The sequence below is a fragment of the Stigmatopora nigra genome, chromosome 2, assembly GCF_051989575.1.
Source record: "Stigmatopora nigra isolate UIUO_SnigA chromosome 2, RoL_Snig_1.1, whole genome shotgun sequence".
In the NCBI taxonomy this organism is placed as follows: domain Eukaryota; kingdom Metazoa; phylum Chordata; class Actinopteri; order Syngnathiformes; family Syngnathidae; genus Stigmatopora; species Stigmatopora nigra.
In genome coordinates, this window is record NC_135509.1 from 6431277 (window position 1) to 6452500 (window position 21224).

A 21224-nucleotide genomic window follows, 5' to 3' on the forward strand; every position below is an offset into this window, starting at 1 on the left:
ATTTGTCATCCTAGCACCTTTTGATATGCATTCAGTTGTGTCATCTAAGCTGGCTATTTCAGTTTAGTGGCTTGGTGGCAAGTGAAAAATCATTGTTTTTGAGGAAAGTTCTTAGTCATGGGATATCATCCTTAATATATTTACTGCTTCAAGTCTACCTTTATATTGTTCTACATTACAAAATCCTTAGAATGCTTTTAAAACTGCTAATATATAGTCATGTATTTATTTTTTAACTTATTTGTCTAAAATGTATTTTCCTGTGAGCATTCCCACCTTCTTGCTACATTGATGACATTTGCTGAATATGGGATGAATAATCTAATGTGAATGACAAAGGTGATATCAAAACAAACTTTCGTCTCAAATAAAGTTTGTGTTAATGCAACTCAAAGTGCAGTTTGTGCCTTAGCTTATTACTGGTGTAGAATCACTATGAGGCGTAACATCAATTATGAGAGCAAATCCGAGAGTTGAGCATTTTGACAGTGGTTGTGGATAGGTCATATTCTCTTTGGGCTTGGATGGGCTTTTTCTGTGTACTGTTTTCCTCCCACATTCCGAAAACATGCATGGTTGGCAGTTTGAACACTAAATTGCCCCTAGGTATGAGTGTGAGCATGAATGGTTGTCCATCTCATGCCCTTCAATTGGCTGACAACCAATTCAGGTCTCCCCTGCCCATTCAGCTGGGATAGGCTGCAGCATGACCTTTTTATACTATTTACCATGGTTATGAGTCAAAGACGATTAGGTTGAATTCAGTTTAAGTCAGGTGTCTTAAACAACATATACTGGGCCCACTGAGATCGAGACGAGTAAGACACTGTTTTCATAGACAAGTTTCTTTTTAAGTTATCAAATCTCAATATTCATAAATACCAGGGCCATATGCTACTGACATGAGTGGTTATTCAGAACATTATGTGGTATCCTGGTCCTTTCCGACTGTCTACTTCAGTGGTGCACATTATGTAGATCACCCAGGTGGTATTAGTAAATCACACGACAATAACATTTTTATCCCTCCCCTCTGTCGATTTCTCGAGGCTCTTATTAATTTGGCATGTCTGCAATAAGCTTTAGTGTGAATCATTAAAGCTTCCATAAATGTTGATAGTCTAATGCAAAGTATATCATTACATAATTGCTGAGCTTTGTCATTGGCTTGTAATAAAGATAGATTGTGAAAGACTAACTCCTTGAAAATGTAGACATTGGGGTAAAAGTTTGAACACAACTGCATTAAGTTGCATGTACATTTTTCACAAATGTATGTTAGAAATGCAATCAGTGGTTGGAAGTTAGGTGTTTCTCATTTCAGCCCAACATCCATTGATTAAGGTGCACCTACAACAGCCCTCTATGACCACTTTGCCAACACCTTAATTCTAACTCTAACAACAAAGTATATCATAGGAAGTTGGCTCATTGAAAAGTTGATTTTGGAGCAAGTGTGAGCACCTCTGTTCTAGTTGAATAACGTGTAATTCTTGGAGATTGTAAAATGATATGGTTGTAGTCAATGGAGCTCAGATGCTTTATATGGAATTTGTGAAATTTCATCACTAATTATTTTGAAAAAAAGTTATACTTGTCAGCATTTATTGTTACAGTAGTTCAAGTCATCTACAAAAATTTCTCAAAAAGTATTTCCAATTTTAGTTAAAATACTAAAGAAAAGCCCTTATGGAGGCAGCAAACTGCTGGTTTAAAGCACTAAATATGTTCTTTTGAAATTAGGTTAACTATTCATATTATATTTGAGAAATCCCAATGTTAAAGTAGCAAGATATTGAGTCATAATACAACCTATCATTTGAGAATGATAGGCTAAATGTGCCATGCTCAACAGAAGCTCGAGAGCACTCTGGTATTATTCTAAAATTATTTTCTTTTGTACCCAAAGATCACATCTGTAGCTCAAAGCTGCAAAATGATGATTTTTTTACATCAGTTCAATAGTCACAGAAATGTTAGAACACAAACAATGCCATGTTTAAAAAGTTTATTATTTTTAGTTTACATGAATGCATCCAGAAGAGACTTTAATGAAGTCTTGAACATCTGAAGTGGCTCTCTTTTGAACTATGACAAAGGAGAAAAAAAAAAGTTAAACCAAACTGTTAACTAACATTAAAAATATTGCTCACCTTTAACCCTGTTATCAAGATTGTTGCACCGCCTTTTCTTACATGCTTTACTGAGAGGCTCCTGATGGTCACAGATTTCTACATCGCAGTGAACATAGAGCTGCAATGATAAAGATTAGAATAACCTTAGTGTTGGGAATTCTGAAGTCCAAGTATAAAAGCAAATACCTGTTTATTCAAGTTGTCCCTATCTTGTGCAATAGAAAACATCTGGACTTCAAATCGTTTAACATGGGATGGATAGGCTACTCTGTCATCTTCCCACACAGAATGAAAGACAACCTGGTTTGGAGCCACTGGATTTGCACAACTAAAATCAAAAATAAGCTTTGAAACAGTGAAACAATTACATTAATAGTACAAGCAGAACAGTTTTATGAATATACCCATTTATGATTAGATTCCATCTGGGCTTGGATGTTCTCTTCTGGTCAGTTGTGGCCCAACAGTTTTCTAGTTGCAATGAGACTTTGGGGTTGTTTGATTTTATAAGTGCTACTTCAAAATACAGGGGCTGCTGCAGATACTTTGAAACAGGGTAGTCACCAGCACCATAAAATGAAGTGTAGGAATCATCTGAAACAGAGTGGGAATGCATACAAGATATTTTTATACACCTTTTAAAAGAGTATATTAGGGCAAACAGCCATATATTGTACTCAGTATAAATCAACGATTATAACTATACAAATATAAATTTCAAAAGGCGCAATGACATGTCATTGCAACAAGTCAGGTGTATATGCTCAAGACTGTTGGGCCTTGGTGGATATCCAAAGTCAGTGCTAGTCCAGTTAAATGTTTTGTATACACAGAAGTTTAAGGTGACCTGAGGAAGATTAAGAATAGGCCACTGTGAATTGTGGCTGTAGCATGCCAGATGCAATATGGGTTTGATTATCCTCCCATAAATACTTGGTGTAATCTCATTTTTGACACTTTGGTAAGTTTGTTATAAGAGTGGTCACATACCCATTGAGAGTCTCAGTACCACTTGCAGTCCTCCTTTCCCATTTTCATTATAATGATCATTCCTGCGAGATCTGGTGTGGAAGGTCACCGAGCGACTCGTGTTGACAACATAGTGACATGAAACCTTTAAACTAAAAGAGTAACAAAAAAAAAAAAGGAATATCAATTGTCAGCTTTTATTTCTACAGTGACTATGGAACACATTTGTTTTATTACTTAGTGTTGTAATTTTTTTAATGGCCACTTTGGCAAGCTATAATGTGTCATGCACTACGAAAGGTTGCAGTGAAGGTTCTATTAAGTCATGTTTATGTGCTTGGATGTTTAAGTGACGAAAGCAGAGTTAATCTGTCAACTTACTCAAAGTCTGGTTCATCATCGGAGGCATTTTTTTGTCCTTGAAGAGCTTGAGGTAATGCAATTTCATTTTCATACAGCATTGCATTAGATACAAACTAAGGGCAGGAGATCAGAAAGGAGTCAGCTCAGAGTTTAAAAGTAGATGTCAGGCGATACATTACCTTCCTGGTGGTCCCGCAGGTGCTGCCAGAGAAGACAAAATAGGCATAGCGGTCATTGCTGTAAACCGGACCACATTTGGGGTCGAGGAGAGTGAGCTGACTGGGTTTCAGACTAGGGACTGACTCCAATTTCACCGCAAGAGCAGTCATGGTTCCATTGGCAAAACATTCTGAAATTATACCAGAGTCAGTGTTTACAAGTGATGTAATCAATTATGATAGTGGTTCTAAACCCCTATTTTTCAGGTTCAAGCATTCAAAACAAACCTGTGAGTTTTGTGTGAAATAGACAAGTCAGAGTGAAGTCATTTAGATTACGCTGGGTTTCCTGATGTATCAATGCGATGTCAAGTCTACTTCGGATAGATGACCCGTCGATGGCCTAGGGAAAATTTAAACATTCAACTTTGGTTATAATTTAGTGCAAAGGCAAGTCTATAAAATACATGTGGAAAAAAACAGGTTTTTGTAACAGCAAGTCTTCAAATATTCATATAAAGTACATGGATTTAAAAAAAGTACAGTACATACCTCATATACAGTGTCAGGGGATGAAAATGGCACCACTATACTGAAGTGGGTTGTGTTACTGCTGAAGATGTATTCCTTAGCAAGAGCCTCGGACAAAACACGCTTTCCCACACGAGTTTGGAAGTTGGAGCCCTGTGCTCCATATTGCACAAGAATGTAAAAGTTCCTGGAGTCACAGCCACCAGTAGCTAAAGGTTGGACTTCAGATGGGTGTTCAAATGAAACTAATGCTGCAAATTCAAACACCAAGTTAATGAGGAAAAAATGAATTTTGCTTTGTTGAGAAAATTGTTTGCCAATTAAAACCACAGCAAATATTAGATGCAGATTTGTCAAAATAGTATTCATTCAGCTGTCAAAAATATTTGTTTCTATTGGTCAAATATACCAGAGTTATTACATTACAATCAAAAGCAATTGTTAGAAATGAGTCTTACTGTAATACAATTGTTTTTTCATACCACTCCTTACCTGCATCAGCCAATTTAGCTTCCAGTTTAGTAGTGCGAGAAAAGATAAACTTGGGCTGGACCGCCAGGCCAAACATTATTTCCAGGGAATAGAGTGTAAACAATGGGCGTTTCTGGGGGAAATCACACAATTTCATAACTAAATTTATAGTACATCATGTAAATGCCATATGAGAAAAATGTCTGACCATCTGCTGGACAGCGGGGTCCGTGAAGGGAACTTGGAGTGAGATGTATTTTAAGCCAGTACTCTGAGAGTATTGTTCCTGTATATTGAAGCCTCGTTTATTGCATTCCTGCACCGACATGAGCCCGTCAACCAATGTGATGTTGACTAAAACCACGTCAGGCGCAAAAGGGCCGACTGATATTTTGAACAGTTTCTCCTCTGGAACAGTGTCTGATTGAAAAGAAAATTCAAATCAAAGTGAATTCTTTTTAGAGATGGTTTAAGAATAACGTGACTCACTGTCAAGCACTTTAAAGGGTTGACGTTCTGGTGGTGTCATGATGGGAAAAAGAACTTTGTAGCTCGTGTCTTCATTGGTGGAATCTTCAATACACACTAATTCAAGCATGGGCTCAATTATGTAACTCACCAAATATTCATTATCCTGAACTTGACTCTGGAGGCAGATTAATAGTTACTTGCAATGGGGTAAAAAAATAAATATAAATTTTAGGTCAGACCATTAAAAAGCCACAAGGTGCCCCGATGGGAATATGGAGCACGATGTACATTGGATTGGATTGGATTGGATTGGATAACTTTATTCATCCCGTATTCGGGAAATTACATTGTGGCAGGTAGCAAGAGGGTGATTAGACAGAATAAACAGCATCAATCATTAAAATCATCAAATCATTAAAACATAAAAGCCGCAAAACACAAAACGAACAAGAGTGGACAAAGCTACCGTGGCCGCCGGCTGCCGCTTAAACAGCGCCATTTGGTTGCGGTAACTGAATCGGACTCAAAAAGACATTGTAGAGTTGGACAAAAACTGGAACCCCACAGAACAGCAAAGCAAAAAGCACAAAGTACAAAGCAAATCAAAGTAAATGGAATCATCAAATCATTAAAACATAAAAGCCGCAAAACACAAAACGAACAAGAGTGGACAAAGCTACAGTGGCCGCCGGCTGCTGCTTAAACAGCGCCAATTTGGTTGCGGTAGCTGAATCGGACTCAAAAACGACCTTGTAAATTGGGCAAAAACTGGAACCACACACAGGAAGTCTTCCACGAGATGGGGAACTGCTGCAGACTGTGACCAAGGTGGAGAATACGCTCTTGCAAGCTTATTTGCACAGTTACTCAGTAGTCTGAAGCTGAAGAAAACAGCAGCAGGGCAGAAAATCTCGACTCCGTCGCTGTTAGGGGCCTACAACTCTTCCATCCCATCCCACGATGGAATGGTTGGTCAGAAGCGTTGCCTCTTCTCCCAGCACTTTTGTCCAGCTCCAGACCTCCGGCGGTACCGAGGTGTTGCTCCTTCTGCTGCGTATTGTGACAGATAGTTCCATGTGTGTGACAGCGTAGGCATGGCTGGCTGGTCCCCCGAACAAAAAAGAAGTGGCCGAAAAATGCCAGGCTAACAGAACAAGGAAAGTTGGAAAACATTAAAGTAAAAAGTATAAAGTACAAAGTAAAGTAAAAAAGAATGCTTTAGGAAATATTAAAATGTCATTTAAAAAAAGATAGAAGAGCTGTAAAACATGAAAAACATAAGAGTCTGACACCCTTGGTGCAGAGCTACTGCCACAGGCTTCCGCTTGAACGGCGCCGTTCAAGCGGAAGCCTGTGGCAGTAGCTCTGCACCAAGGGTGTCAGACTCTTATGTTTTTCATGTTTTACAGCTCTTCTATCTTTTTTTAAATGACATTTTAATATTTCCTAAAGCATTCTTTTTTACTTTACTTTGTACTTTATACTTTTTACTTTAATGTTTTCCAACTTTCCTTGTTCTGTTAGCCTGGCATTTTTCGGCCACTTCTTTTTTGTTCGGGGGACCAGCCAGCCATGCCTACGCTGTCACACACATGGAACTATCTGTCACAATACGCAGCAGAAGGAGCAACACCTCGGTACCGCCGGAGGTCTGGAGCTGGACAAAAGTGCTGGGAGAAGAGGCAACGCTTCTGACCAACCATTCCATCGTGGGATGGGATGGAAGAGTTGTAGGCCCCTAACAGCGACGGAGTCGAGATTTTCTGCCCTGCTGCTGTTTTCTTCAGCTTCAGACTACTGAGTAACTGTGCAAATAAGCTTGCAAGAGCGTATTCTCCACCTTGGTCACAGTCTGCAGCAGTTCCCCATCTCGTGGAAGACTTCCTGTGTGTGGTTCCAGTTTTTGCCCAATTTACAAGGTCGTTTTTGAGTCCGATTCAGCTACCGCAACCAAATTGGCGCTGTTTAAGCAGCAGCCGGCGGCCACTGTAGCTTTGTCCACTCTTGTTCGTTTTGTGTTTTGCGGCTTTTATGTTTTAATGATTTGATGATTCCATTTACTTTGATTTGCTTTGTACTTTGTGCTTTTTGCTTTGCTGTTCTGTGGGGTTCCAGTTTTTGTCCAACTCTACAATGTCTTTTTGAGTCCGATTCAGTTACCGCAACCAAATGGCGCTGTTTAAGCGGCAGCCGGCGGCCACGGTAGCTTTGTCCACTCTTGTTCGTTTTGTGTTTTGCGGCTTTTATGTTTTAATGATTTGATGATTTTAATGATTGATGCTGTTTATTCTGTCTAATCACCCTCTTGCTACCTGCCACAATGTAATTTCCCGAATACGGGATGAATAAAGTTATCCAATCCAATCCAATCCAATCCAACGCAGTTCCTTCGCATTAACGAAAAGAAAAGGGGGTTTCTGACTGCGCATGCGCCACTGCCCAATGACCTCATAACCACGGCGCGTTCACGTTCGAATTTCGAAGCAAGATTAGTTACCACAAAACGTTTTATTTCACGTATGAAATAACGTTTAAACTTTTTGAAAAATGATAGGTGTATCAAATTAATGCAAATAAACATATAGCAGCTGTGCTTGTTTGTTTATTTCCTATTTATAACATGTATATATGAATGCAACTGTTATTAAACATACTGTAGTGCAAACATGTGACATTGGTATCTTGAAAATGCTTAAAAGAATGCACATAACGATCATAAAGTAGTCGATAGTTTATAAATAAACCCAGGTGTTTTGATAGTTGAACACTGCTCTCTAGTGGTGATATTGGATATCACATGCTGCTTGTGTCACCAATTATAAATTGATTTTGTTTATTGAAACGTCATAATGTAGAACGTTATTCTAGTATGTTAGTGGTAAATAGTTGCATATAAAACACTTAACTGTAATCCAGAAGTTTTAAACGTTTTGAGAAAAAAAGTCAAATGTGATTTGCACATGAGGATGCCAACTTTAAATTAAATTATTACTCTTAACATTTAAATTGTTTTTTATCTTAGTTACTGGCCCCACGACGGGTTACGTTATCTGTAAGTAATGCATGCCTATTTAAAGATACGTTTATTGGAATATATTGATATAAAACTAAAAAATGTGATCCCAACCCCGCTCTCCCCTATCAATTATATATATAATGTCGCACGCGCGTGACCTCGCACGGCTGAAACAGAAGCGTGGCGAGGAGTGTCGGGAGCGCGCACGGAGAGGCTTGCTGACGTCACCCAAGCGCCCTGGCTTGCTCTCGTGAGCTGCTGGCAAAAAAGATGGCAAAATCTCATAGATAACTGTCGAGCTGTTAGCATCTGAAATAGCCTTCAATCATTACCGAATGTCTATAGTTTCAGCCTTTTGGGAAGCCTTGCCATTTCCTAATGCTAACAGACGACAAAAAGCTAGTTTATTGCAGAGGTTTTCACCACTGGCTATTGTGGTAGTGGCGAAGGGAGAAAAAAAAGGAGAGCTTATTTTTGCGAAATACCAACCAGCCTGCCTCCATATGTCCAATTGGACGTCTATTTTTGGGAATGACAGGTATGTAAACTGCACAATAATGGCGTATCTAAATGTTACGTACAAATCCGCTTAGGGAAAATGCTTGTTTTATCGTGTCTTTACTACGGCGGACCCTTGTAGGATTATTGGGGAAAAATGTCCCTTTTTGCTCTACAATGACATTTACATAACGTGTTGAGTTGGAGTTAGTGTTTTAGAATTAAATGACAGACAAGTGTTGAGTTTTTTTTATGAATTTGTAGGAAAAAGAGGGTGTTTTTTTCCAGCCCCCTTCGTCCACTATCATGGACAATCCCTCCTTTTCCTCCCTTGCTAGTTTTCACGTAAACGTCAGCACTTACACAATTCCTTCTCCCATTTGATTTGGTAAAACGTGACCAGTTCTTAAGAAAAAGATAAACCCAGGCAATAGTTGTTTATTTAATGATGGGGAAATATTCCATAATTTGAAAGGAAAAAGGGGTTAGCCGGTACGTTGACGTAACGTTAGCAAGGCTAGCAAGGCTATGCAGGTTGACTGAGGGGTTAACATGGTGATTAGGCAACAAATTAAATGCATTAAAATACCCTTTATATCCCTCAACAAGAAATTGAGATTAAGTTTTTGTGTTAAACATCATGTTTTTTACATTTACTAAAAGTGGCTTCTTTGGCAGAACTTTGTTGGAATGTGTATTAACAAAATAAGAATAGCGTTTTTATTGATTGATTGGAAATGCCCGTTTTATTGCCTGATTGGAAATGCCCGTTTTATTGCCTGATTAGAAATGCCCGTTTTTTCCCCGATATGCATATCAGATACAGACCAAATGTTGTGTACTTTTGTTTTTGTACTAGTGCAACATGCATAAACTTCTCAATTATTCTTGCTTATCACTATTACAGAAGGGCAAATTTTGCTAATGTGAATAAGCTTTAAAAAAAATGCCATGTCTGAGTAATAAATGCTTAGGGCTTTTTTTATAATTATTTTTTTTAAGAAATTGTGTACAAAAACATCCAAAAAAATGCCACACTATACCAAAAATATCAATAAGGGAAGGGAAAGCATGAGTGACAGTAGTCGAAAAGCAAATAAACCAACCAAAACCCCAACTAACCCTAAAACAATGTTTATTCTCTCCAGATCGGCCTTGAATGTTGGAAACGGGACATCTGCTTATGCCGCCTGTTAGTAAAAGTGGCGAAACTTCTTCCATCATGAATATTGTTGTGCCTTCTGCCTCCAGTTGAACAACCCCAACCGTAAGCACACATCAAGCTAGCTTATTAGCACACATCCAAGGCTACCTAGCCACATTTTACCGCTACTCTCGCATCATCTATCCGGGATAACATGTACGGTAGCGCCCGGTCGGTTGGCAGAAGCGATGCCAACCACAGCGGCGGCAGGGACTCAAGTGGGGGTGTCAATCAAGGAACGGGTCGCTCCCCTCGCCTCCCTCGCTCCCCTCGAATGGGCCACCGGCGCACCAATAGCACGGGGGGCAGCGGAGGCGGTCCTGGAGGCGCCGGGGGTAAGACGCTATCCATGGAGAACATCCAATCCCTCAACGCGGCGTATGCCACTTCGGGACCGATGTACTTGAGTGATAACGAAGTGGCCCTGGGGGAGCACCTGCCCAAAAACTCGGGTGTGGCCGTGACCCCCATGGGGCGGCAGCGGGTGACCTATGGCTTGAGGAGCAGCGGCGGTGGCACTGGAAGTGGCGTAGTAGCCGGGAGTACGCCTAACATCTCCACTTCGGTGCCTTCGAGTGTGGTGTTGCCCGCGGGTTTGATGGCGGGTGACGCTTTGGCTTTTGGGGACCACCACATGGCGTCCACTGTACCTCATTCTTTAAGGCAGGCCCGGGACAACACAATACTTGACCTTCAGACTCAACTTAAAGAGGTATTTTGCACTTTTCCGGGGCATAGTATTTATTTTCTGACTTATTCTTAAAAATATAAATAAAAACAAATTTTTCAAATTAAGACAAATAAGTAAATACTGTTTTATTTATTCATTTAATGTCTTGTAAAAAGTAAAACAAAGAAAAAGCCTGAATAAAAAGATGCAATTATGTTCTTTATTTACAATTTTATTCATTCCTTTTTTATTCAATCATTTCTTTAATCAAAAACAAAAAAGGGATATTTTTCAAAATCATTTTTATCACGTTTTTAGCATTTTTAGGACCATTTTTGGGTCTATTTCTCATCTTTTTTAAATATACTTTTAATTTTTTATTAATTTCTCAATTTATTCATCTCTTTAATTCAAAACAAAAAAAGATATATTTTTAAAATATTTTTTATCATGTTTTTTGTGTTTTTAGGGCCATTTTCAGTGTATTTCTCTTTATCTAATATATTTTTATTAACATTTTATTAATTTCTCATTTAATCGTTAAAAAAACATTAAAAAATATGATTAATATAAAAGACTTATAGATTGACTTAATAGGGATATTTTTTTTCACTGACCATAAATAGTAAATTCCTCTCGACCAAAGAGTCAAAAAAATTCAGAACTTGCATCAATAACCTTTCCTAATGAAATCTCAAAGTATAATAATAATTGTGTCTCAGGTCCTGAGAGAAAACGAGTTGTTGCAGCGAGAAGTGGAAATCAAAGAGAGCAAACTGAGCTCCTCCATGAATTCCATCAAAACATTTTGGAGTCCAGAACTGAAAAAGGAGCGAGCCCTCCGCAAAGACGAAGTATCCAAAATCTCTGTGTGGAAGGAACAATACCGCGTTGTTCAAGATGAATCTCAGGTGAGTTTACCTGCATCACTTAACTCATATTTTTCTACCAAATTCATGGCACATCATTCTAATTATTCCCCAAAATAGTTATTTTCTCCTTCTTTCCTAAACTGACGATAATTGTAGAGGGAGGGAAACCGAATGGAATCAAGACAACTATCTTTGTTGTGTCGGGGATCCTTAATTAAAAGGGCAGATCTTGCTAATTTAGCCCCTAACGAGTCGCGGAATCACCGTGGAGTAATTCTAGTAATGCCTAAGCAGCTGCCGGCTAATCAGTGGGTGTTGTAATTTAAGCATGTCGGGTTTGACTTCGGCCTTCCACACTGGCAAAAAAAATGTATACTACTCCTAAGGCGCTTCGTTTTTTTCTCGTAATTATGTCTAGTCTCTGTTGTCCCTGTTAGTTTATTTTTTGTGTAGTTGTGATTTTATTTTTATTTTTTTTAGGGATTTTCTTAGTAATTTGTACATATCTTTTTCCATTCATGGCATGTTTAATTTTAGCCTAAAACTATATTTCCTTAAATTGGTAGTTGTTTGTTTTTGTTATGTATATTTAAAGGTGGGATTTTCTTAATTTTTTTAGGATATTGTAAATTTCGTCCTAAAAATAAAATCACAGATTTTTTTTTTCACCCAAAAAAAATTCTTCAGATTTTTTTAGACAAATAAAGTGCATAACGAGTTTAAACAAAAGTAATGTTAATAAAGGGCAAATCTTAAATATGATATTTTGTTAAAATACAAATTGCCATTACACAAAGAAAAATCAAACAACTGATTGCTAGTGTTCCTAATTTGTATTTAAAAAAATACATCTAAACTAAATATGCTCCTTTTTTGCATAAAAAATATATATAAACTCACAAATTATGGGTCCGCGTTATACACGGGTTATACTCGAATAAATACGGTAATATACCTAATATACACTTTTGAACATTTTCTTTCGTTATTCAAAAGATAAAAACGGCAGGCTGGACTACACTGTTCACCAAAATTGGGGACATATCTTTTTGTCGATTAAACCCCATAAAATATTGCTTCAATTAATGTATATTATTTGACAGTTTTTGCCATTTATAGATCGTAATAGAGGTGAGAAAGTCGGAATTTGGTTTGGATTGGGGAGCGGTGCCATCACGGCAGTGAGTCAGCGGCAGTCACGGGTAGGAAAGGCGATAAAATGAGGGGAAGCGCGAAGATAGGCGAAAAGAATTGAATGCGAGATGAGAAGGAAGCTGAACATTGTGTTGCCAACGTCAAGGAGTGAGCGAAAGAAGTGGGAGAAACGACAAACAGGGTTTGAAACCAAGCCAGATAGACTTGTCTCTTTGTTCTGTCTTGTGAAAAGGCGTGTGTCTTCAGACCGGCGTCAAATGCCACCATCTAGCACAGGGGTGTCAAACATACGGCCCGCGGGCCAAATCCAGCCCGTCTGGTGGTTTGGTACGGCCCGGGGACAAAGCTGCATTGTATAAAAAAAATACGAATTTTCTTTAAAATGTGTAGTTCTTGTATTGTCCGCTAGGGGCGCAGTGTTTTAGTACGTGCAGACAACATGAATTGACTTGTTTATGTTCTTATGTGATTCTCTTGTTCGTAATATATTGTTCATAATGTAAAAGGAAAAATCTGTTAATAAACATTTTGATACTTTACTCATTCTTTGCACTAATTATTAGTATTAGTGACTAATAATTGGTGGAAAAAAAGTGGGCTTATTGTTAGTTCTATGTCATTTTGCAATGAGTTTACTGGTCCGGCCAACTTGATCTCAAATTAAGCTGGATTCAGCCCGCAGACCAAAGGGAGTTTGACACCCCTGATCTAGCCTGATTGGGTTTCGCCACTTGCTTTTCTCTGGGTGTGCAATGTCACACCGTCAGGCCACATTTCCTCACGTCGTTACCGCTCCCGAGTCATTAGTTGCCTCAACCATAGTAGCCATTTAGCATTTTTTAGCTTTGAAAGTTAGCCTGTAAAATAATTTAGCCTCAGATCCGATCATATACTGTATTTTCTCGCATATAAGCCATATTTGTCACGCAAAAATAACAACTGAATCGAGGTTACGGCTTATATGCGCACAATTTAGACTTGACATGCACAAAACTGCAAGGTGATAAAGACAAAACGTTATTACGTGAGAGAAGGTGGTCATCTATTTCAAAATAGAGAAAAGATAAACAGATAAATGGCTAAAGTCTGTCCATTTTGATCTATGTTAACCAATGTTCCCTCTAATTTTTCATTGGTCTGGGCAGAATTACAACCTCCCTGAGCACACTGAGTATCAGTGTGACATCATCATTGCTCGTTTTGGGCACAACAGTTTTAGCAGGTGTATGTCAATGTTGCCTCTAATTTTTCATGTAAAAATGCTGTAAAACACAAAAAAACATAAGAGTGGACAGAGCTACTACCACTGGCTGCCATGTAAACGGCGCCATCATGGGGAAAGGAATAAAAAAAACAAGTTTGGATTTTATTTACTGCGCACCATATGATTGCTGCTGCGCAGAGAAGCCGAGAGTAGTGCGCAATTGTTAACTCATAGACTGCCATTGGATTATTTTCCACTGCCTCACCTTATTTATTTATTGTTATCCCTCCCACAGCATCTCCAGATGACCGTTCAGGCTCTCCAGGACGAACTAAGGATCCAAAGAGACCTGAACCAGCTTCTCCAACAAGACCCCGCCAGCCAAAGCCGAGACTTGGCCCTAGCCTCAGAACCCACCGAAGAAAACTTCAGACGACTCCATTGTGAGCACGACCGGCAGGCCAAGGAGCTTTTTCTCCTCAGGAAAACTTTGGAGGAGATGGAGATGAGAATCGACACACAGAAACAAACCCTGGGAGCTCGCGATGAATCCATCAGGAAACTCCTGGAGATGTTACAAAGCAAAGGTAGATGGCTAAGCTTTAAAAAGAACAATTCTTTTTTTATTTACAGCATTGCTTTAGCTAAGGATTTTCTAGTGCGAGATACTGATTCCTGGCAACCGACCCAGTGCGCCTTGAAGTTATTTATGGCCGCCCGACGAGGGAAAGCACTCGTCTGGTCCTTCAGATTGCAGCTTTTATGCCTTCATGATGTGTCGGGAAACTATGAGGCTGTCTGTCAAAATGACAAAATCCTTGCCAGTATAGTTTGATAGCTTGTTTTCAACTCTTGCTATAGAAGACGGAATATTATGTTGCATTCACTGAAGGTGGGTGACTTTTACAATATACCGTATTTTCACGACTATAAGGCGCACGTAAAAGTCTTAAAATTTCTCCAAAATATACAGTGCGCCTTATAATCCAGTGCGCCTTATAATCCAGTGCGCCTTATATATGGAAAAAACAGAAAACCAAAAAACGAAAAACCACCACTGTCGGATATTAAAAAAAACACAAAGGCCTGAACTGAAACAATACTGTTAAATATGCAGATGCCATCTTGGTTTACAAAATCTTCCATCGTATAGCTCCTCCCCCACTGCAAGATTTTATACCAAAAAATCCAAAACATCAACAATGGCTGGCTCTAGAGGTGACTATAAAGTAGTGAGGGCTTCATACCTGGAAGTCAATAGCAATTACCGTATTTTCACGACTATAAGGCGCACTTAAAAGTCTTAAATTTTCTCTAAAATAGACAGTGCGCCTTATAATACAGTGCGCCTTATATATGGAAAAAATGTCATTCATTGGGGGTGCGCCTTATAATGCGGTGCGCCTTATAGTCGTGAAAATACGGTACTGAAAATATCTACATAGCCCTGGAGTATTATATGATGGAGAAAAAAAAATGGAACTCAGTAATCACCTGTGACATATCTAATCATGCCAGCCTTATGTCAGTTTGGCAGATAGCTTGATAGCTAGCCGTCCTCGGAGAGTCTTAACGTGGGTTGTTTGCAAGCTGTTAATTAACACTCCGCTTGAGGTAAATTAAATACACACAACAAATGAAATGAGACACAAAGTTTATTCAAATAGGACATTTATTTGGAATTCTTTGGTCCACCCAAAAAAAATGAAGCTAATTTACTTTGTATGCTCCCAACAATTCTTTTTTTGGAGAGTTCTACCATGCTGTTATGTCTTTATTATTGAGTATGAGCACACATTGTCTGTTATATAAGCAGGAAATTAAAAATGGTTTGTCTTTTTTTTTATTTTTTATTTTTTTAGGCCCATCTGCTAAAGCGTCAGAGGAGGACCAAGAGCGCACCAGGAGGTTGGCGGATGCAGAAATGCATCGGCACCACCTTGAAAGTTTACTCGATCAACGAGACCGAGAGATGGGGGCGTTGAGAGAAGTAATGCCATGTTTTATTGAAATTAAAAAAAACAATACAACTTAAATACAGTCAGTAACTCTTGATTATTGACAGGAACTTCATCGTAGATACGAGGCAACACCAGAGTCCACCAAAACGAAGGCTTTGCAGACAGTCATCGACATGAAGGTAAGGACTTAGGGTGGAGTTAGGACTCTGTGCACCTGAATTTTGTGGATTATTTGGTCATTAGCAATGTTCCCTCAAATTTTTTGTTGGTCTGGGAATAAAGACAACCTCCCTGAGCGCACTGAGTACCAGTGTGAGTGACATCATCATTGCTCGCCATGGGCACACCAGTATAAGCATGGTGCATGTCAATGTTCCCTCTAATTTTTCATGTAAAACATGCTGTAAAACGCAAAAAAACATAAGAGTGGACAGAGCTACTGTCACTGGCTGCCATGTAGATGGCGCCACCATGGCGAAAGGGGTTAAAAATGTTTTTCAAAAGTTTGGATTTTATTTACTGCGCGCCATATGATTGCTGCTGCGCAGAGAAGACGAGAGTAGTGCTTAGAGTAGGGGTGTCAAACTTTGGTCTGCGGGCCGAATACAGCTTAATTTGAGATCAAGCGGGCCAGACCAGTAAACTCATTGCAAAATGACATAGAACTAACAATAAGCCCACTTTTTAAAATTTGTATTAGTCACTAATACTAATAATTAGTGCAAATAATGAGTAAATTATCAAATTGTTTATTAACAGAATTTTCCTTTTACATTATGAACAATATATTATGAACAAGAAAATAACATAAGAACATAAATAAATGTCAATTCATGTTGTCTGCACATACTAAAACACTGCGCCCCTAGCGGATCATACAAGAACTACACATTTTAAAGAAAATTCCTATTTTTTTATACAATGCAGCTTTCTTCACCGGGCCGTACCACACCACCACACGGGCCGGATCCGGCTCGCGTGCCGTATGTTTGACACCCCTGGCTTAGAGCGAACATTGGTCATGACATGAATTTTTTTGTACTTCCAGGATGCAAAGATCAACTCAATGGATCGGAACATGAGGGACATGGAGGAGGAGCTACTCATGATGAAGTCCAATGGACTTCTAAGCTGCGAGGAGCGGCAGGAGGAGATGAAGCAAATGGAAGTCTATCGCAGCCACACAAAGTTCATGAAAAACAAGGTCTGAATTTAGGTCCACCAAGGAGTTACCCACATTTCTACTGTAAAATCTGTTGCATTCACGGTCACTCCAGATGGAGCAGGTGAAGCAAGACCTCTCCAGGAAGGACACTGAACTTCTTGGCCTTCAGACCAAACTGGAGACACTCACCAATCAGTTTTCAGACAGCAAACAACACATTGAGGTCCTCAAGGAGTCTCTCACTGCCAAGGAGCAGAGAGCTGCCATTTTACAGACCGAGGTACAAATTACCCACTCAAACCACAGCTCGGGTTATTCAGTACTAGCGTCTTCTTTCTCTTATTTTTCTGGCTAGGTGGATGCCTTACGCCTCCGCTTAGAAGAAAAGGAAGCCACACTGAATAAGAAAAGCAAGCAAATCCAAGAAGTGTCTGAAGAGAAGGGCACACTTAGTGGAGAAATCCACGATCTCAAAGACATGCTTGAAGTGAAGGAACGGAAAGTCAACGTGCTGCAGAAGAAGGTCATTTCCGTTTGACAGTTTATTATCTTAACACCCAAAAAAGTTCAGATTACATACTTTCTCCTAAGGGCGACAGGCCAAAACTTACTGAGTGTTTCCCTTTGTAGATTGAGAACCTTCAGGAACAATTGAGGGACAAAGAGAAGCAGATGAGTAGCTTGAAGGAGAGAGTTAAGTCCTTACAGGCCGACACATCCAACACTGATACTGCCCTCACCACGTTGGAGGAGTCTCTTGCTGAAAAGGTACCAACTAGCTATACATTAGCTCATGGAGGTGAAAATAATAGTGTTACCCCGCTACTTCGCGGTTCAGCTATCGCGGACTCAGAGCTTCGTGGATTTTTGGGGGAAAAAAAAAAATACAAATATTACATTGAAACAACATATTTTACAGTTTTTTTTAGTTATAACATGAATTTCACTCTCTCTACCCGTATTCTATATTGTGTACTGTATACAGGGGGGTAAAAAAAATAAAAAAAAATAAAAATATTAATAATAAAAAAATATCTAAAATAAAAAAAAATTGAATAAAATTCAAATTAAGCATTTTTGAAGGGGAATCCCTACTTCGCGGAAATTCACTTGTGGCGGGTGGTCCCGGTCCCCATTAACCGCGATAAGCGAGGGAACACTATAAACACGTTGCTCCAAAAAAATGGATGAACAAGGGAAATGATTGACTCAAAATGGCTGCTCATATCCATTTTTCCCAATGCATATTTTAATTTTTTTATTCCGACCTGATCCATTTTTTTTCATCTTTTACTATACATACCAATGGTGAGTATTGGATTCTGGTATCACAAATTCCCTCTCAACTGCAATATTTTGTACAAAAAAAATATCCAACACATCAATAAAGGCTGGCTCTAGAGGTGAATGTGTAGTTCCCTTTTAAAACAATGCTAACTTAGCCAAATCACCTTATTGCTTCATACCTAAAACTCAATAACAATTAGCATATGCTAACTCCCATCGCTAAACCTCTTGGCCAATCATCTTAAAGCCTGGATAATAGACAAAAAAAATGTGAACAGAATACTATCTAAAACTGTGCTACGTTTGTGTATGTGTGTCTAGTACGTGTTATTGTTTATCTTTAAACTACACTCGGGACTAAAGATAGAAATTAGCCATTGGCTACAATCTTACATATTTACATATATATATGTTCATTAACATTAATATAAATATGTTCATTAATATGTGCTGTACCTTATTAAATAAACCAAAGTCAAAGTTATCAGGTCAAAAAGTAGCTTTTAATAATTAAGATAGTTTGATAATCTACTTGGCAATTCGTCTTGGCAACCCTACATTGCAAGTTGGAAAATTGGCAGCCATTTTGACTCTTGTAAAGACTCTATTTTTATACAACGATGTCTGGAGCGTGCTTGTTTGATTTTGTCTACCCTTGGTTGATAGGAGCGAATCATCGAGCGACTAAAGGAGCAGCGAGACAGAGACGACCGAGAAAAGACGGAGGAGTTGGACTGCAACAAGAAGGAGTTGAAAGAGCTGAAGGAGAAGCTCAGTTTGTTGCAAGGAGACTTGTCGGATAGAGAGGTGATAAACAAGTAGCTCCAAGTTTGGCGGTTCAATGCTGTCTTCCTTTTTTAATAAGTTGGAATACATTTGTTTACTGTTTTTTTTTTGTTTGTGTTTGCCCAGACGTCTCTTTTGGACCTGAAGGAGCATGCGTCATCGCTGGCCTCGTCTGGCTTGAAGAAAGACTCTAAATTAAAAAGTTTGGAGATTGCCTTGGAGCAGAAAAGAGAGGAGTGCCTGAAATTGGATAACCATCTGAAGAGAGTAAGATTCATCACTAGTAGAAATTGATGTCAATAGATGGTGCTCGGATGTTTGGTCGCCGTTCTTTTGGTCCCTTCTGGTCACCGGTCAAATGTACTTGGATATTAAACAGTACTTGGATATTAAACAGTACTTAGATAGTAAACAGTACTTGGATAATAAACAGTACTTGGATATTAAACAGTACTTGGATATTAAACAGTACTTGGATAGTAAATAGTACTTGGATAGTAAATAGTACTTGGCTAGTAAACAGTACTTAGATTTTAAACAGTACTTAGATATTAAACAGTGCTTAGATATTAAACAGTGCTTAGATACTAAACAGTACTTAGATATTACACATTACTTAGATATTAAACAGTACTTGGATAATAAACAGTACTTAGATAGTAAACAGTACTTGGATAGTAAACAGTACTTGGATAGTAAACAGTACTTGGATAGTAAACAGTACTTGGATGGTAAACCGTACTTGGATGGTCAACAGTACTTGGATAGTAAACAGTACTTAGATATTAAACAGTACTTAGATATTAAACAATACTTAGATATTATACAATACTTAGATATTAAACTCTCTCTCATGAACATAATTTTGAGAGCTGGTTTCAACAGTAAACTCCCTGTCACCATTTGACCGGCGACCAAAAGACCAGCGACCAAATGTCCGGTCACGCAATAGAGTGAATTGGATGTCTATGGTGGCCAATAGGAAAGGAGATGAGATGTTCTTGTTTTGGGAAGGGGATTCCTTCATAAAAATACTTTTGTTTCTCCTCTGTCATTACCAGGCTCAGAATGCAACTTTGGAGGCTCAAGCCAACACTGAGCTGGCAGAGCGGATCAAGAACTTGGAGCAGGAAGTGGTCCGCCACAAAGAGGATTCTGGGAAAGCACAAGCAGAGGTGGACCGCCTCCTGGAGATCCTGCGGGAAATGGAAAATGAGAAAAATGACAAAGACAAGAAGATCAATGAGCTAGAAGGGTGGGTCTTCATTTCTTGAATTTAATTTCTCTCTGCCTATATGTTTTTCTACCACGAGCATTCCTCAATCTGATTGGCCGAAGAAGAACACTCCATTTTTTAAATGGCAGTATTCAGTGAAACTTTTCACCAGCACTGAATAAATTAACATGTTTAGCACCGGAACACAAAGTGTTAAATGAATACATTTGCTTAATGAAACTTTCTTTCTAATCTAATATATCTTTTTAAAACATTTTTCTCTTTTTATAATGGGAATCCTTCACCCTAAAAGTTTGGCGTCCAGGTAAGTACATCTTAACCCCCTTTTGGCTTGTTTAGACCATTTTTGTCGTCATTTTACTGCATTTTTTGTTGCCAAAGCATGACTTTTTTTCAATTTTTTTCCATTCATTTTGGAGATGGTAGTGTAATACATTTAAAAATTGTCGTGTCATATTTTGAAGGTCACGAAGGTCAATTGGCTGTGATTTTAAAGAAAAATACTCAAAAAAAATAGCCATTTTTGTTGTTACTGACAGGGATGCATGAATAAAATGGCCTGCTTCCCAGAAACATTCTTTTTTTTCCCTCTATTACACATCAGAAAATCTTTTTTTTTTTTAATTTATTTTTATTTAAGCCACTAAGATTCTTTCCAATGGAATGCACATGATTCCCCACCAGTAATCCTTGTGATTTGTTTTTATTCCCTGTAGGCAAATGAAGGACCAGACCAAAAAAGTGGCATCTTTGAAGCACAAAGAGCAGGTCGAAAAGAGCAAAAATGCCCGACTGATGGATGAAGCCAAAAAGCGCGAGGACAATATGTCCGAGAGCTCTCTACAGGTCAAGGTGAGTAAATAGCTGTCAAAAAAAAGAAAACAACTTCACAACACCGTAATACTTTGACATACAAGTATGCCCCAACATACGAGAAATTTGAGATATGAGGAAAATTCCGAACAAATATTCGCTCTCTCCCCTTAACACACTCTGCGTTATACTGAATAATGTCTAATTTTAGTATAATAGATGATGACTTAGAACCAATAAAAATATGTGTTTCCAAAT

General features: G+C 38.6%; 2 protein-coding genes across 2 annotated transcripts in view; one reads left to right on the forward strand and one right to left on the reverse strand.

Annotated features, from left to right (window-relative positions):
- Positions 1-1991: 1991 nt before the first annotated feature.
- On the reverse strand, positions 1992-6431 carry LOC144188076 (uncharacterized). The gene is made up of 13 exons (XM_077710664.1): positions 5338-6431; positions 5117-5273; positions 4836-5047; positions 4649-4760; positions 4178-4407; positions 3914-4028; positions 3647-3816; positions 3486-3580; positions 3126-3256; positions 2540-2729; positions 2322-2463; positions 2154-2253; positions 1992-2088 (listed from the first exon to the last, which is right to left on the reverse strand). Exons 1-13 carry the CDS (start codon positions 5386-5388, stop codon positions 2018-2020), a joined length of 1776 nt encoding a protein of 591 aa, XP_077566790.1. The 5' UTR covers positions 5389-6431; the 3' UTR covers positions 1992-2017.
- A 1863-nt stretch (positions 6432-8294) lies between these two features.
- The window catches only part of LOC144183026 (ELKS/Rab6-interacting/CAST family member 1-like), a 22505-nt gene continuing 9575 nt past the window's right edge, over positions 8295-21224 (forward strand). Inside the window, exons 1-15 of the mRNA XM_077710299.1 lie at positions 8295-8652; positions 9761-10528; positions 11209-11397; positions 14013-14304; positions 15580-15707; positions 15783-15857; positions 16727-16882; positions 16956-17123; positions 17199-17366; positions 17474-17611; positions 18797-18937; positions 19043-19183; positions 19978-20171; positions 20446-20457; positions 20870-21005. Of these exons, the coding sequence (XP_077566425.1) occupies positions 9971-10528; positions 11209-11397; positions 14013-14304; positions 15580-15707; positions 15783-15857; positions 16727-16882; positions 16956-17123; positions 17199-17366; positions 17474-17611; positions 18797-18937; positions 19043-19183; positions 19978-20171; positions 20446-20457; positions 20870-21005 (2496 nt within the window). The 5' untranslated portion in view covers positions 8295-8652; positions 9761-9970. The remainder of the gene's footprint in view (positions 8653-9760; positions 10529-11208; positions 11398-14012; positions 14305-15579; positions 15708-15782; positions 15858-16726; positions 16883-16955; positions 17124-17198; positions 17367-17473; positions 17612-18796; positions 18938-19042; positions 19184-19977; positions 20172-20445; positions 20458-20869; positions 21006-21224) is intronic.

What these genes read in the sequence shown, in the direction of transcription:
- LOC144188076 (XM_077710664.1), bottom strand. Translation starts at nt 5,388, where the DNA reads ATGTACATCGTGCTCCATATTCCCATCGGGGCACCTTGTGGCTTTTTA. An exon ending in ACCCTTTAAAGTGCTTGACA is followed by an intron (nt 5,048 to 5,116) that starts GTGAGTCACGTT and finishes CTTTTCAATCAG; the next exon opens with ACACTGTTCCAGAGGAGAAA. An exon ending in CCTGCGGGACCACCAGGAAG is followed by an intron (nt 3,581 to 3,646) that starts GTAATGTATCGC and finishes TCCTGCCCTTAG; the next exon opens with TTTGTATCTAATGCAATGCT.